The 15350-nt window shown below is 44.4% G+C and overlaps 1 protein-coding gene across 13 annotated transcripts in view; it reads right to left on the bottom strand.

The window, feature by feature from the left end:
* The window catches only part of LOC115204019 (RIMS-binding protein 2), a 109999-nt gene that overhangs the window by 26878 nt on the left and 67771 nt on the right, over window positions 1-15350 (bottom strand). For all 13 annotated transcript variants that reach the window (XM_029769219.1, XM_029769223.1, XM_029769221.1 and 10 more), the window contains 2 exons: window positions 8946-9068; window positions 2709-2813 (listed from right to left, as the gene is read on the bottom strand). In XM_029769219.1, the coding sequence (XP_029625079.1) occupies window positions 2709-2813; window positions 8946-9068 (228 nt within the window). The remainder of the gene's footprint in view (window positions 1-2708; window positions 2814-8945; window positions 9069-15350) is intronic.

Here is a 15350-nt window from a genome sequence, read left to right as displayed (position 1 = left end):
TGCACAGTATCTCTCTGTCAGTGTTACATCAAACATACAAGTGGCATAGCTCTTGGTACACTGCAGACATACAGGTAACTGCCAAAGTAATGGAAACAGTATATTGAATGTAGGTGTTTCCACACAGGTGTGGTTCCTGAGTTAATTAAGCAATTAACATCCTATCATGCTTAGGGTCATGTATAAAAATGCTGGTCAGGCCATTATTTTGGCTACTATGGCTATGCCCCCATAGGATGACAACTCCCCCATCCACAGGGCACGGGTGGTCACTGAATGGTTTAATGAGCATGAATACGATGTAAACCATATGCCATGGCCGTCTCAGTCACCAGATTGCAACCCAATTGAACACTTATGGGAGATTCTGTAGTGAATCCGAGACAGCGTTTTCCACCACCATCAACAAAACACCAAATTATGGAATTTCTTGTGGAAGAATGGTGTCGCATCCCTCCAATAGAATTCCAGACACTTGTAGAATATATGCCAAGGTGCATTGAAGCTGTTCTGACTTGGTGGCGAAAGGCCCTATTAAGACACTTTATGTTGGTGTTTCAATTATTTTGGTAGTTACCTGTAGAATAGACAGTCTGAGTTGAACAACAACTGATGTCAGCTCTGCACAGCATGAGGAGGAGAAGGCAGTGAATGCCTCACAGCTGAGGGCTATCTGAGGACCGGGGGAGACTGGGTGAGAACAGAGGGGGCGCGATGAGTTCCAACAGAAAAACCTGAAACTGAGGTGCATCAGAATAGCCTCATGAAATCAATCTGTTTCATCCAGATTGGCTTTGATATCGATAAGGACAAACTGCTGTTCTACTCCAATGAGATAATATCTGTGCAATTGCTAATTGAATGGAATCACAGCACAATAAATTAGGTTAAGGAGTAAACAGGAAAAGGAAGGACAAGGACTCAAACGAGCACGCTGAGGCAGATGCATACGAACACATGGATTGAAGCACAGATAGTCACGGATAGACGTGCAGACACACAAGCTGACACATATTCTCTCTGCGTCTCTCTAAAGTGAAGTGCTTGGTTTAGGCTCAGGGGAGTCTGATCTGTGCTGTGTTTGCCGTTTGCGCTAATTGCCTGTCATGGCTCCTCTCTGAACAGAACACATACACAGGAATTCACACAGCTCTCTAGAGGCTCAGATTATTGCTGCCCACAGAGACAGACAATCACAGGAGACCACTGATTATATGGCCCCTTTTACTTTCTCATCTGTCTCACCAGGACTAATGGTAGATTGTTTTTTAGTTTTTTTCATGGAGCATGAGTTAGTGTTTGGGGGGGATCATTTCATGATAGTTGCACAATACTTGTCTCTCATAATCAAATCAAATCAAAGTTTATTTGTCACGTGCGCTGAATTCAACAGGTGTAGACCTTAACAGTGAAATGCTTACTTACAGGCTCTAACCAATAGTGCAAAAAAGGTATTAGGTGAACAATAGGTAAGTAAAGAAATTAAACAACAGTAAAAAGACAGTTGAAAATAGCAGTAGCGAGGCTATATACAGACACCGGTTAGTCAGGCTGATTGAGGTAGTATGTGCATGTAGATATGGTTAAAGTGACTATGCATATATGATGAACAGAGAGTAGCAGTAGCGTAAAAGAGGGGTTGGCGGGTGGTGGGTGGCGGGACACAATGCAGATAGCACGGTTAGCCAATGTGAGGGAGCACTGGTTGGTCGGGCCAACTGAGGTAGTATGTACATGAATGTATCGTTAAAGCTACTATGCATATATGATATTCAGAGAGTAGCAACAGCATAAAAGAGGGGTTGGGGGGGGGGCACACAATGCAAATAGTCCAGGTAGCCATTTGATTAGCTGTTCAGGAGTCTTATGACTTGGGGTTAAAAACTGTTGAGAAGCCTTTTTGTCCTAGACTTGGCACTCCGGTACTGCTTGCCATGCGGTAGTAGAAAGAACAGTCTATGACTGGGGTGGCTGGGGTCTTTGACAATTTTTAGGGCCTTCCTCTGACACCACCTGGTGTAGAGGTCCTGGATGGCAGGCAGCTTAGCCCCAGTGATGTACTGGGCCGTACGCACTACCCTCTGTAGTGCCTTGCGGTCGGAGGCCGAGCAATTGCCGTACCAGGCAGTGATGCAACCGGTCAGGATGCTCTCGATGTTGCAGCTGTAGAACCTTTTGAGGATCTCAGGACCCATGCCAAATCTTTTTAGTTTCCTGAGGGGGAATAGGCTTTGTCATGCCCTCTTCACGACTGTCTTGGTGTGTTTGGACCATTCTAGTTTGTTGTTGATGTGGATACCAAGGAACTTGAAGCTCTCAATCTGCACCACTACAGCCCCGTCGATGAGAATGGGGGCGTGCTCGGTCCTCCTTTCCTGTAGTCCACAATCATCTCCTTAGTCTTGGTTACGTTGAGGGATAGATTGTTATTCTGGCACCACCCGGCCAGGTCTCTGACCTCCTCCCTATAGGCTATCACACTGTTACCATGATAACAGTGTGAGGTAACTATGCTATTTTTTATTTAAAAATTGCACTGCTGGTTAGGGCCTGTAAGTAAGCACTTCACTGTAAGGTCTACAGCTGTTGTATTCGGCGCAAGTGACAAATAAACGTTGATTAAATTTGTCTTGTGACCTCTGTGGTCATACTGTGGTCATGGTGGTTGGAGTCTAGGGCGGAGGCGAGGTGGGGTATTATGGGCTTACCCTCTGCAGAAGGTGAATCTCCTGCTGCTTGGTTGTGAGGACAGCCAGGGCCTGCTCATGCTCCTCTTCCAACTGCTGCCTCCTCTCTGCAGCCTCTCGCATATGCTGTGGAGAACAGGTCACAACACAGTCAATACATGGTCATATGCTCGGGAGACCATAATCATATCACAACATGTTCAATATGTGGTTACATACTGGGGAGACCAGGTCACAACACAGTAAGTTCATGGTCATAGTGAGGTAACTATGCCTTTAAAATCTCCAAATGTATCATAGAATGGTCACACAACAGTCCAAACACTTTTACAGCACCTGTAATAGCAGCTACACAATACATAAAAAGTACACAATATATAAAAAGCTCACGTTTTTAATTCAGAGGGTATGAAATTTGTCTACCTGTACTGACTACGTCTAGTCCGACACTGATTCCTGTGATCCATCACACAGAGACACCTACACAAAACCCAAATCTAGCCACTCCCAAATTAGCTGAGTCATCATGACTGTATCTGCAGAGTTAAGAGCCGCTGCCACCGGTAGGAATTGGAGTTAGGGACATAAGATGTTTCTTGGAGTTTAAAAACATAAAGCAGCTATGGATTTTAATGACTGCACAGTGTGTGTGTGTGTGTGTGTGTGTGTGTGTGTGTGTGTGTGTGTGTGTGTGTGTGTGTGTGTGTGTGTGTGTGTGTGTGAGAGAGAGTGTGAGTGTGAGAGAGAGAGGAAGAGAGAGAGAGTGTTTGGGTACTGTGGTATTCTTTAATCAGCTTGGCTCATTAGACAGGTCAGAGTCCATGCTTGTAATTGTTGAGTGGTTTTTGGCAATACACTGTAGATGCATGTGTTCCAGAGTAGAGACTAAAGAGTGTTCCAGAGTAGAGACCCACAGTAGCAACTGTAATTGAGTACTGGCAGTGTCTGCTGTGGAAAAGTTACCTGAAAAAAGTTTGAATCTCTCAATGTTCTAATCTCTCAAAGTTAATCTCAAAGTGTACCAAATTCATGCTGCTGAAATTATGCTTTTTTTGTAGGGGAAGAATAACCCCGGACACCCCTACTGGCTTTGGGCTAAGCAGGCACCCTCTTTGCATAATCATAGAGTCTTAAGCTCTGCTGGGGACTCCAGTGACTGAGGGACTGTCACCAGGCTCCTTTGTGAGGGGCAAGTGCTCAATGTGAAACCCTCCTCCCCAAATTCATAATTTACTACTGCTCCTATAGTCGAATTCACAATTTATTTTCACCATATACGTAAATACTGTGCAAAAGCACACTCCGTCATCACACACTGTAACCAAGCTAACACCACTAGGCTACTGTTCACAGAAACATCAGCTGATTGCTAATGTATGCTGAATGACCAAAAGTATGTGGACACCTGCTCATCGAACTTCTCATTCCAAAATCATTGGCATTAAGATGAAGTTGGTCCCCCTTTGCTGCTATAACAGCCTCCACTCTTCTGGGAAGGCTTTCCGCTATATGTCTGAACATTGCTGCGAGGACTTGCTTGCATTCAGCCACAAGAGCATTAGTGAGGTCGGGCACTGATGTTGGGCGATTAGGCCTGGCTCGCAGTCTGCGTTCCAATTCATCCCAAAGTTGTTTGATGGGGTTGAGGACAGGGCTCTGTGCAGGCCAGTCAAGTTCTTCCACACCTATCTCAACAAGCCATTTCTGACTTTCCAACTGACATGTTGGAAAGGTGGCATCCTATGACGGCGCTACGTTGAAATTCACTGAGCTCTTCAGTAAGGCCATTCTACTGCCAATGTTTTCTACAGAGATTTCATGGCTGTGTGCTCGATTTTATACATCTGTGAACAACGGATATAGCTGAAATAGTTGAATCCACTAATTTGAAGGTGTGTCCACATACTTTTGTATATATAATGTAGATAAATCAGTGTAGATAAATCAGTTACTTAACTAGTCTTTACTAGATTTTCTGCTGCTGACATCTGCCTCAACAAACAGTCAAATTGCTCTCTTCCCAGTCCCTGACAGTGAGAGATGCAACAAGTAGCCTACTACTCAACTCGCCACCAGGCACCCATATGCTCTGCATAAAGGACAGCTCGCTGTCGCACTCACGATAGCAGGAGGGCGAGGAAGGGTATTTTCCAACATTCAAGGGTTTGAGAAATTAGCTTGCTTGATGATCAAATCATTACATTAAAATCGTCACCAATCAAAAGGGCATTTTTCTCATAGGAGGGCATGTACCTCCTAGGAGGGCATGTACCTCTGTCGGCGCCATGACAAGTTGGGGCAGCCGTGCTTCTAGCTCCTAAGCAACTATGCAATATTTTGTTTTTATATGTGTTATTTCTTACATTATTAGCCCAGAATTTTTGGGGTGTTATTACATGCAGCCGGAAATAACTTTTGGATATCAGAGCAGTGGTAACTCACTAGCATTACCAGCATTACGACCAGGAATATGACTTTCCCGAATTGGATCCCTTGTTCGTACCCCCCAGGGCAATTGAACTGATTCCAGAGGCTGATCCAAAACACCGCCGGCTGAGAAGAGGAATTCGGAGTGGACTTCTAGTCCAACTAAGGAGGCGCGCACAACACCCACTGCTTCCGAGTGTATTACTCACCAATGTTCAGTCTCTGGATAATAAAGTTGACAGGCTCAGGGCGAGGATCTCCTTCCAGAGAGACATCAGGGCTTGTAACATACTCTGTTTCAAGGAAACATGGCTCTTTCGTGATATATAGTCTGAGTCCGTACAGTCAGTTGGGTTCTCAGTTTATCACACAGACAGGAATAAAAATATCTCCGGGAAGGAGAAGGGCGGGGCTGTATGTTTCATGATTAATTACTCATGGTATGATTGTGATAACATACAGAACTCAAGTCCTTTTGTTCACCCGACATAGAATACCTCACAATCAAATGCTGACCATATTACCTCGCACGAGAATTCTCTTCAGTTAAAGTTACAGCTGTGTATATTCCCCTCAAGCCGATACCACAATGGCCCTCAAATAACTACACTGGACTCTATGCAAATTGTAAACCAAATATCCTGAGGCAGCATTTAATGTACCCGAAGATTTTAACAAAGCTAATCTGAGGAAAACGCTACCGAAGTAATACCAACACATTGACTGTAGCACTTGCTCTGAGAAAACATTGGACCACTGCTACTCAGCATTCCGAAATGCCTACAAGGCCCTCCCCCGCCCTCCCTTCGGCAAATCTGATCACGACTCCATGTTGCTCCTCCCTTCCTATAGGCAGAAACTCAAACAGGAAGTACCCGTGCTACGGTCTATTCAACGCTTGTCTGAACAATCAGAACCCATGCTTCAAGTTGGTTTTGATCACGCGGAATGGGATATGTTCCGGGTAGCCTCTGAGAATAACATTGCCGAATACACGGATACGGTGACTGATTTTATCAGAAAATGTATAGAAGATGTTGTACCACTGTCACTATTAAAACCTACCCAAACCAGAAACTGTGGATAGATGGCAGCATTCACGCAAAACTGAAAGTGCGAACCACCGCATTTAACCATGGCAAGGTGACTGGGAATATGGCCGGATACAAACAGTGCAGGTATTCCCTCCTTAAAATAATCAAACATGCAAAACGTCAGTACAGAGACAAAGTGGAGTCGCAATTCAACGGCTCAGACATGAGATGTATGTGACAGGGTCTACAGACAATCATGGACTACAAAGGGAATACCAGCCACGTCGTCGACGTCTTGCTTCCGGATAAGCTAAACACCTTCTTCACCCGCTTTGAGGATAACACAGTGCCACCGACGCGGCAAGCTATGAAAGACTGGGCTCTCCTTCTCTGTGGCTGACTTGAGTAAGACATTTAAGAGTGTTAACACTCGCAAGGCTGCCGGGCCAGACGGCATCCCTAGCGCGTCCTCAGAGCATGCGCAGACCAGCTGGCTGGAGTGTTTATGGAGATATTCAATCTCTCCCTATCCCAGTCTGCTGTCCCCACATTCAAGATGTCCACCATTGTTCCTGTTCCTAAGAAAGCAAAGGTAACTGAACTAAATGACTATCGCCCATAGCGATACTGCACACTGCCCTATCCCATCTGGACAAGAGGAATACCTATGTAAGACCGCTGTTCATTGACTATAGCTCAGCATTCAACATCATAGTACCCTCCGAGCTCATCATTAAGCTTGGGGCCCTAGGTCTGAACCCCGCCCTGTGCAACTCGGTCCTGGTCTTCCTGACAGGCCACCCCCAGGTGGTGAAGGTAGGATACAAGACCTCCACTTCGCTGATCCTCAACACAGGGGCCCCACAAGGGTGCATGCTCAGCCTCCTCCTGTGCTCCCTGTTCACCCATGACTGCGTGGCCACGCACGCCTCCAACTCAATCATCAAGTTTGCAGACGACACAACTGTAGTAGGCCTGATTACCAACAATGACAAGACAGCCTACAGAGAGGAGGTTAGGGCCCTGGGAGTGTGGTGCCAGGAAAATAGCCTCTCACTCAACGTAAACAAAACAAAGGAGCTGATCGTGGACTTAACAGGGAGCACCCCCCTATCCACATCAACGAGAGTGGAGAAGGTGGAAAGCTTCAAGTTCCTCGGCATACACATCACTGACAAACTGAAATGGTCCACCCACACAGACAGTGTGGTGAAGAAGGCGCAACAGTGCCTCTTCAACCTCAGGAGGCTGAAGAAATTTGTCTTGGCACCTAAAACCCTCACAAACCTTTAGAGATGCACAATTCGAGCATCCTGATGGGCTGTATGGCAACTGCACTGCCCGCAACCGCAGGGCTCTCCAGAGGGTGGTGCAGTCTGCCTAACGCATCACCGGGGGCAAACTACCTTCCCTCCAGGACAGCTACAGCACCGGATGTCACAGGAAGGCCAAAAAGATCATCAAGGACAACAACCACCCGAGCCACTGCCTGTTCACTCCGCTATCATCCAGAAGGCGAGGTTAGTACAGGTGCATCAAATCTGGGACCAAGAGATTGAAGAACAGCTTCTCTCAAGGCCATCAGACTGTTAAATAGCCATCGCTAGCACCGTAGTGGCTGCTGCCCTATATACATAGACTTGAAATCACTGGCCGCTTTAATAATGGAACATTAGTCACTTTAACAATGTTTACATATTTTGCATTACTCATCTCATATGTATATACTCTATTCTATTCTACTGTATTTTAGTCTATGCCGCGCCGACATTGCTCGTCCAAATATTTATTTATTCTTAATTCCATTCCTTTACTTTAGAAATTGTGTGTATTGTGTGTATTGTTGTGAAATTGTTAGACTTGTTACATATTACTGCACTTTTGGAGCTAGAAACACATGCCTTACGCTACACCCACAATATCATCTGCTAAACATGTGTATGTGAACAATAACATTTGATTTGATCTGCTAGGCTCACTATCAGATGTGGTGGTGGTCATTCAAAAGCTCCAGAATGAACTGTCCTCTTGCTCTCCTACACAGCGATCAAACAATAGCCTACAGATTTTCATAATCGCAGTCATTGGTATCGTCATTGTCATTATCCCTGAAACATTGAGTACACTGGAAATGAAGGAGAATGCTCCACTTCAGGAAATCTTCTTTCTCCATTTTCAGAGTCTTTCTCTGCTTACCCCATCTCTCTCCATAATGTTCTCCAACATGCAATCTACCCATCTGTACAAATCAATAGGCAATGAGAAAGCAACACACACTTCTTTCATTTTTCAGGAGCAGGAGTCAATTTCCTCTTGATGGGTACATTTTTCCCTCAAACATATCCACTCCTTACAAACAGACAATCAATATGGAATGGAGGGAAGCAGTGATTTGTAATGAGAGCATTTTCACACTGCTATGAGACTACTGCTGATTGTTATTGGCAAATAAGAGTCTAATGAAAAAGGGTGTCCTGCAAAACAGATAACAAAGCTCATGACTTACACCAATTTCTTCCAAGCTTTTATTGTAAAAACAATATGTATTCTATAACTTGAAGGACAGACTTTGTAGATAGATGCTTTTGTCCAATCAGATTTTCACAAAAAGTTCAAGTGACCTGGCCTTACGTTAACTTAAACCAATCAGATTGCAAAGGCCTTATAGAACCGTGCAGCTGATGTTTAGTCCATATCTCATGATTGGCTGAGTTGGAGGAACAGTAGCAGTGAATTTAGGAGAGCTAGGATGGATTGATGGATTTTTGGATGGATGGACGGGCAGATGGATTCTCACCTTGAGGACCTGCTCGAGGTTCTCCAGTTTGCCTTGGAGCTGTTTCCTCTCCTCTTGAGCCAAGTCTCTCTCCTGACTCACAGTGCTATAGGTGTGTCTAAGTTGCTCATATTCTGACCTTACCTAGAGAAGAAGAAAATAAGGAAAGAGAGAAATCAAGTCAGGGGAAGAGTGAATCAGAGAGACTAAATATACAGTATATGCATTTGGAGTGAGGGAAGAAAAAATTGGAGAAAACCAATTTTTCTTCTGTTCCAACAATTTATCCTTCTTTTTCATTCATTTCCATGTATTTCCGAAGTAACAGAGGCATGCAAAATTGATGAAGTTTGGTCTTACACCATTACATGAATCAGAGTTTCATGGGAGTGGGGGGGGTGGGGGGGTGGAGAGTTCACAAACTGAAGTAAAGTTAATCAGCCTATTTCCATAGTGACTATGAAAGGTAGCTGCTGACTCAAAATCGGTGGCATCATTTCATCATCAATCTGAATGCCTTGAAGGTGAGTTCAGTTGGGTTCTCTGGAGTTAGGCTGCATCTGAACAGAATCATTCCTCACCGCTTTCCAACCCCTTAAGTCACTAATTAATTACCACGACAGATTAGCTCATTCAAGGTAATTTACAGACTCCACGAAATTGCACCACACAAGTTATTCATAATGTTGTACTTGTACGCTGAAACAAATGATTTCAGCCAGACCCTCAAACGAATTAATCTAGAATCATTCTTGGTTGTGGGTAAAGTTTGTGACAAGATCTTCTGTTCTGATATAAAATCACATCTACTGTATATCTCCCCATAATTCCAGTATTCTGACAACTCCACTTAGATGTGATACAATCCTTTCTCTACACAGGGGTCAGTTAAAGTTCATCTGGGGATCATGAGGGGGGTTGACCATAAAGAGAAAATGATAATGACAAAGACCAAACTGACTGGCTTAAATCACCCACAGCAACTAGTCCCTCGCCTTCCCTCCCATCAATCAGACAGTCCTGACAAGTTCCTCTCAGCACTCGTTCACTCTCCCCCTTTCCTGTCGTCCATCTGGGGCTCTCTGTCCCCCCTCTGCATCCCCTCCCTCTGATACAGGAAGACCGCTCCACTCACACCTCCCATCGATCTCACGTCATCCGCTTTGAGAAATCGCCCCTTTGACGCGGGGGTTAGACAGAGGCGCGTTATTTACTAAGTCTCCACAATCTCATTAATACCCAGAGAGAGAGAGCGCCTTGGCTAGCGCCCAGCACTAACGCTAACTGCTCCTGTGATTACTGCCTCTGATGCTAACCATAAGCATGCCCCCTCAGGTAGTAGCATCAGACCCAGGCTCGGGCTCTGGTACCTCTCGTCTTCCATCTCAAAGACTTAGTAGCATCAGACCCAGGCTCGGGCTCTGGTACCTCTCGTCTTCCATCTCAAAGACTTAGTAGCATCAGACCCAGGCTCGGGCTCTGGTACCTCTCGTCTTTCCTCTCAAAGACTTAGTAGCATCAGACCCAGGCTCGGGCTCTGGTACCTCTCGTCTTCCATCTCAAAGACTTAGTAGCATCAGACCCAGGCTCGGGTTCTGGTACCTCCCATCTTCCATCTCAAAGACTTAGTAGCATAAGACCCAGGCTCAGGCACCTCCCGTCTTTCATCTCAAAGACCCGTCTTGGCCGGCGGAGAAAGACAGCTCCTTTTTGTTGGGGGTGGCGTGCGCAAGGAGCTGGTTGGGGCAATAGGACGGAGCCAAGAGCCAAGTTGTTCCTTGACCCGTGTTAAAACTGGTCCTCTGTAAGTGAGACTATTAGCGCTAGTCGCCTCCCTCCACAGACGGTCAGTCAGTCAGTCAGTCAGTCAGTCAGTCAGTTACTCACTCACTCAGTCAGTTACTCAGTCAGTCAGTCAGTCAGTCAGTCAGTCAGTCAGTCAGTCAGTCAGTCTGTGAGTGAATGACTGTCTGACTGTCTGTCTGTCTCTGTCTCTGTCTCTGTCTGTGTGTGTGTGTGTGTGTGTGTGTGTGTGTGTGCGTGCGTCTGCCGGACGGGAATGAGATAGATAGAGATAGACACACTGGGAGGCTGGGGAGTGGTGCTCTCGATGTTTGTGTCATCGAGTACATCTACATGCACACTAATAACTCAATATTAAACTGATTATGGCAGTAAGGCCATACATTGCAATAGTCATGTAAACACTTTACTCTACTTATCTAAATTGGCGTAAGATCAAAATCTACATAGAGCAATTAAAATCTGGCTTTCTGAGCAATCTTTTGAATTATTAGTACATGTACAGCTTAATCGGCATTCTAGCTGTGTATTTGATCTGCGCATGTGCCAGCATCGGGTAGCGCAAGCCTCCCTCTTACACGAGAGTGAAGTGATTTCAGAAAAACTGAAAGTACTGTATGCATGTTAGAAATAGTGTTCACATACAAACTTTATATATCCGAACTCAGAATGAAATAGGTTTCATAAAAATAACATGGTCGCTGTGGTAGAACATTTATTTTGATTGCTGATTTTCTGCATTTATTTATACTTAAAAACATATATAAAATGCAACATGCAACAATTTTAAAGATTTTACGGAGTTAAAGTTCATATAATGAAATCAGTCAACTGAAATAAAATAATTAGGCCCAAATCTATGGATTTCACATGACCGGGAATACAGACATGCATCTGCTGGTCACAGATACCTTTAAAAAAAAAGTAGGGGTGTGGATCAGAAAACCAACATTTGCCTCATGCAGCACAACAAATCTCCTTCACATAGAGTTCATCAGGCTATTGATTGTGGCCTGGGAAAGTTGTCCCATCTGGATATTGGCGGGAACAGGAACACGCTGTCGTACACGTCGTACCAGAGCATCCCAAACTGCTCAATGGGCGACATGTCTGGTGAGTATGCAGGCCATGGATGAACTGAGCCATTTTCAGCTTCCAGGAATTGTGTACAGATCCTTGTGACATAGGGCCGTGCATTATCACGCTGAAACATGATATGGGCCTCAGGATCTCGTCACGGTATCTCTGTGTATTCAAATTGCCATCGATAAAATGCAATTGTGTTGATTGTCTGTAGCTTAATGCCTGCCCATATCATATGGTACACTCTGTTCACAACGTTGACATCAACAAACAAACAAACCACTCACGCCATCCGCCCGGTACTGTTAAACCGGGATTCATCCGTGAAGAGCACACTTCTCCAGTGTGCCAGTGGCCATCGAAGGTGAGCATTTGCCCACTGAAGTCGGTTACGATGCCGAACTGCAGTCAGGTCAAGACCCTGGTGGCGACAACGAGCGTGCAGATGTGCTTCCCTAAGAAGGTTTCTGACAGTTTGTTCAGAAATTCTTTGGTTGTACAAACCCACAGTTTCATCAGCTGTCCGGTTGGCTGGTCTCAGATGATCCTGCAGGTGAAGAAGTTGGATTTAGAGGTCCTGGGCTGGCGTGGTTTCAGTTGCTCTGCGGTTGTGAGACCGTTTGAATGTACTGCAAAATTCTCTAAAACAACGTTGGAGGCGGCATATGGTAGAGAAATGAACATTGAATTATTTGGCAACAACTCTGGTGGACATTCCTTCAGTCATCATGACAATTGCACACTTCCTAAAAACTTGAGACATCTGTGGCATTGTGTTCTGTGACAAAATTGCACATTTTATTGTGGCTGTTTATTGTCCCCAGCACAAGGTGCATCTGTGTAATGATCACGCTGTTTAATCAGCTTCTTGATAAGCCACACCTGTCAGATGGATGGATTATCTTGGCAAAGGAGAAAGGAGAAAGGCTCACAAACAGGGATGTAAACAAATGTGTGCACAAAATTTGAGAGAAATAACCCTTTTGTGTATATGGAACATTTCTGGGATCTTTTATTTTAGCTCATGAAACATGGGACCAACACTTTACTTTATGTTTCATTTATATTTTTGTTCAGTGTAAGTCCCATCAGGTAGCCTGATTTCAGATGTGTCCATGCAAACAGGATTATTATGGAAATCCTTCTTTTTGCAAAACGTAAATATTTTAAACTATTATATTAATCTGACTATCCACAATAATCATATTATTGTGTTCATGTATAGTAACCATACACATTGTGGTGTCCTGGTTTTTGTGTCCCAGATCACAGTGTTTAGAGATAGTAGTAGAGCCAAGTGTGGGCATTGATCATCATGACTGCGTTCATCCACCTCTGGCCTGCTCGCCTCCCTACCTCTGAGGAAGCACAGTTCCCGCTCAGCCCAGTCAAAACTGTTCGCTGCTCTGGCACCCCAATGGTGGAACAAGCTCCCTCACGACGCCAGGACAGCGGAGTCAATCACCACCTTCCGGAGACACCTGAAACCCCACCTCTTTAAGGAATACCTGGGATAGGATAAAGTAATCCTTCTAACCCCCCCCCTTAAAAGATTTAGATGCACTATTGTAAAGTGGTTGTTCCACTGGATATCATAAGGTGAATGCACCAATTTGTAAGTCGCTCTGGATAAGAGCGTCTGCTAAATGACTTAAATGTAAAAATGACTGGGCTATGTGCTATGAGCATGGTCTCTCCACCTCCATTAATAATGCACTTCAACTACAAAATTCTACAACATCCATACGGTAGCCTATCTGTTCCATGCTGCTGTGAATATCATCTATCACTGGCTAACACCTTATGTTACGGCTAACAGATATCCCAGCATCTATGGTACACAATCCATGGTACACTCCTCACCTAATGTGTACAATTCCATTGAACCACGACAAGCATCATCTCTCCATGGAGACAGGCAGTGAAATTGTGCAAGGGGCTTTCAGTGGCTATCAATCTATTAGAGATGGATCCCATATTCTATTAGTTAGTGAAATGCAGAGCCCCATCTGTGAGAGATACCCCTGGGGCCCTGTGGCCCTGATATGTCAATATGATATACAGTTGAAGTCGGAAGTTTACATACACTTAGGTTGGAGTCATTAAAACTCGTTTTTCAACCACTCCACAAATGTCTTGTTAACAAACTATAGTTTTGGCAAGTCGGTTAGGACATCTACTTCGTGCATGACAATGGTAATTTATCCAACAATTGTTTACAGACAGATTATTTCACTTATAACTCACTGTATCACAATTCCAGTGGGTCAGATGTTTACATACACTAAGTTGACTGTGCCTTTAAGCAGCTTGTAAAATTCCAGAAAATGATGTCATGGCTTTAGAAGCTTCTGATAGGCTAATTGACATCATTTGAGTCAATTGGAGTTGTACCTGTGGATGTATTTCAAGGCATACCTTCGAACTCAGCGCCTCTTTGATTGACATCATGGCAAAATCAAAAGAAATTAGCCAAGACCTCAGAAAAAAATTGTAGACCTCCACAAGTCTGGTTCATCCTTGGGAGCAATTTCCAAACGCCTGAAGGTACCACGTTCATCTGTACAAACAACAGTACGCAAGTATGAACAACACGCAGCCGTCATACCGCTCAGGAAGGAGACTTGTTCTGTCTACTAGAGATGAACGTACTTTGGTGCAAAAAGTGCAAATCAATCCCAGAACAACAGCAAAGAACCTTGTGAAGATGCTGGAGGAAACAGGTATAAAAGTATCTATATCCACAGTAAAACGAGTCCTATATTGACATAACCTGAAAGGCCGCTCAGCAAGGAAGAAGCCACAGCTCCAAAATCGCCATAAAAAAGCCAGACTACGATTTGTAACTGCACATGTGGACAAAGATTGTACTTTTTGGAGAAATGTCCTTTGGTCTGATGAAACAAAAATCTAACTTTTTGTCCATAATGACCATCGTTATGTTTGGAGGAAAAAGGGGGAGGCTTGCAAGCCGAAGAATACCATCCCAACCGTGAAGCACGGGGGTGGCAGCATCATGTTATGGGGGTGCTTTGCTGCAGGAGGGACTGGTGCACTTCACAAAATAGATGGCATCATGAGGTAGGAAAATTATGTGGATATATTGAAGCAACATCTCAAGACATCAGTCAGGAAGTTAAAGCTTGGTCGCAAATGGGTCTTCCAAATGGACAATGACCCAAAGCATAGTTCCAAAGTTGTGGCAAAATGGCTTAAGGACAACAAAGTCAAGGAATTGGAGTGGCCATCACAAAGCCCTGACCTCAATCCCATAGAAAATTTGTGGGCAGAACTGAAAAAGTGTGTGCGAGCAAGGAGGCCCACATCCTGACTCAGTTACACCAGCTCTGTCAGGAGGAATGGGCCAAAATTCACCCAACTTATTGTGGGAAGCTTGTGGATGGCTACCCAAAATGTTTGACCCAAGTTAAACAATTGAAAGGCAATGCTACCAAATACTAATTGAGTGTATGTAAACTTCTGACCCACTGGGAATGTGAGGAAAGAAATAAAAGCTGAAATGAATCATTCTCTCTACTA

Source organism: Salmo trutta, chromosome 12 (assembly GCF_901001165.1).
Source record: "Salmo trutta chromosome 12, fSalTru1.1, whole genome shotgun sequence".
Taxonomy (NCBI): Eukaryota; Metazoa; Chordata; class Actinopteri; order Salmoniformes; family Salmonidae; genus Salmo; species Salmo trutta.
This window is presented reverse-complemented; position numbering and strand designations above follow the sequence as displayed.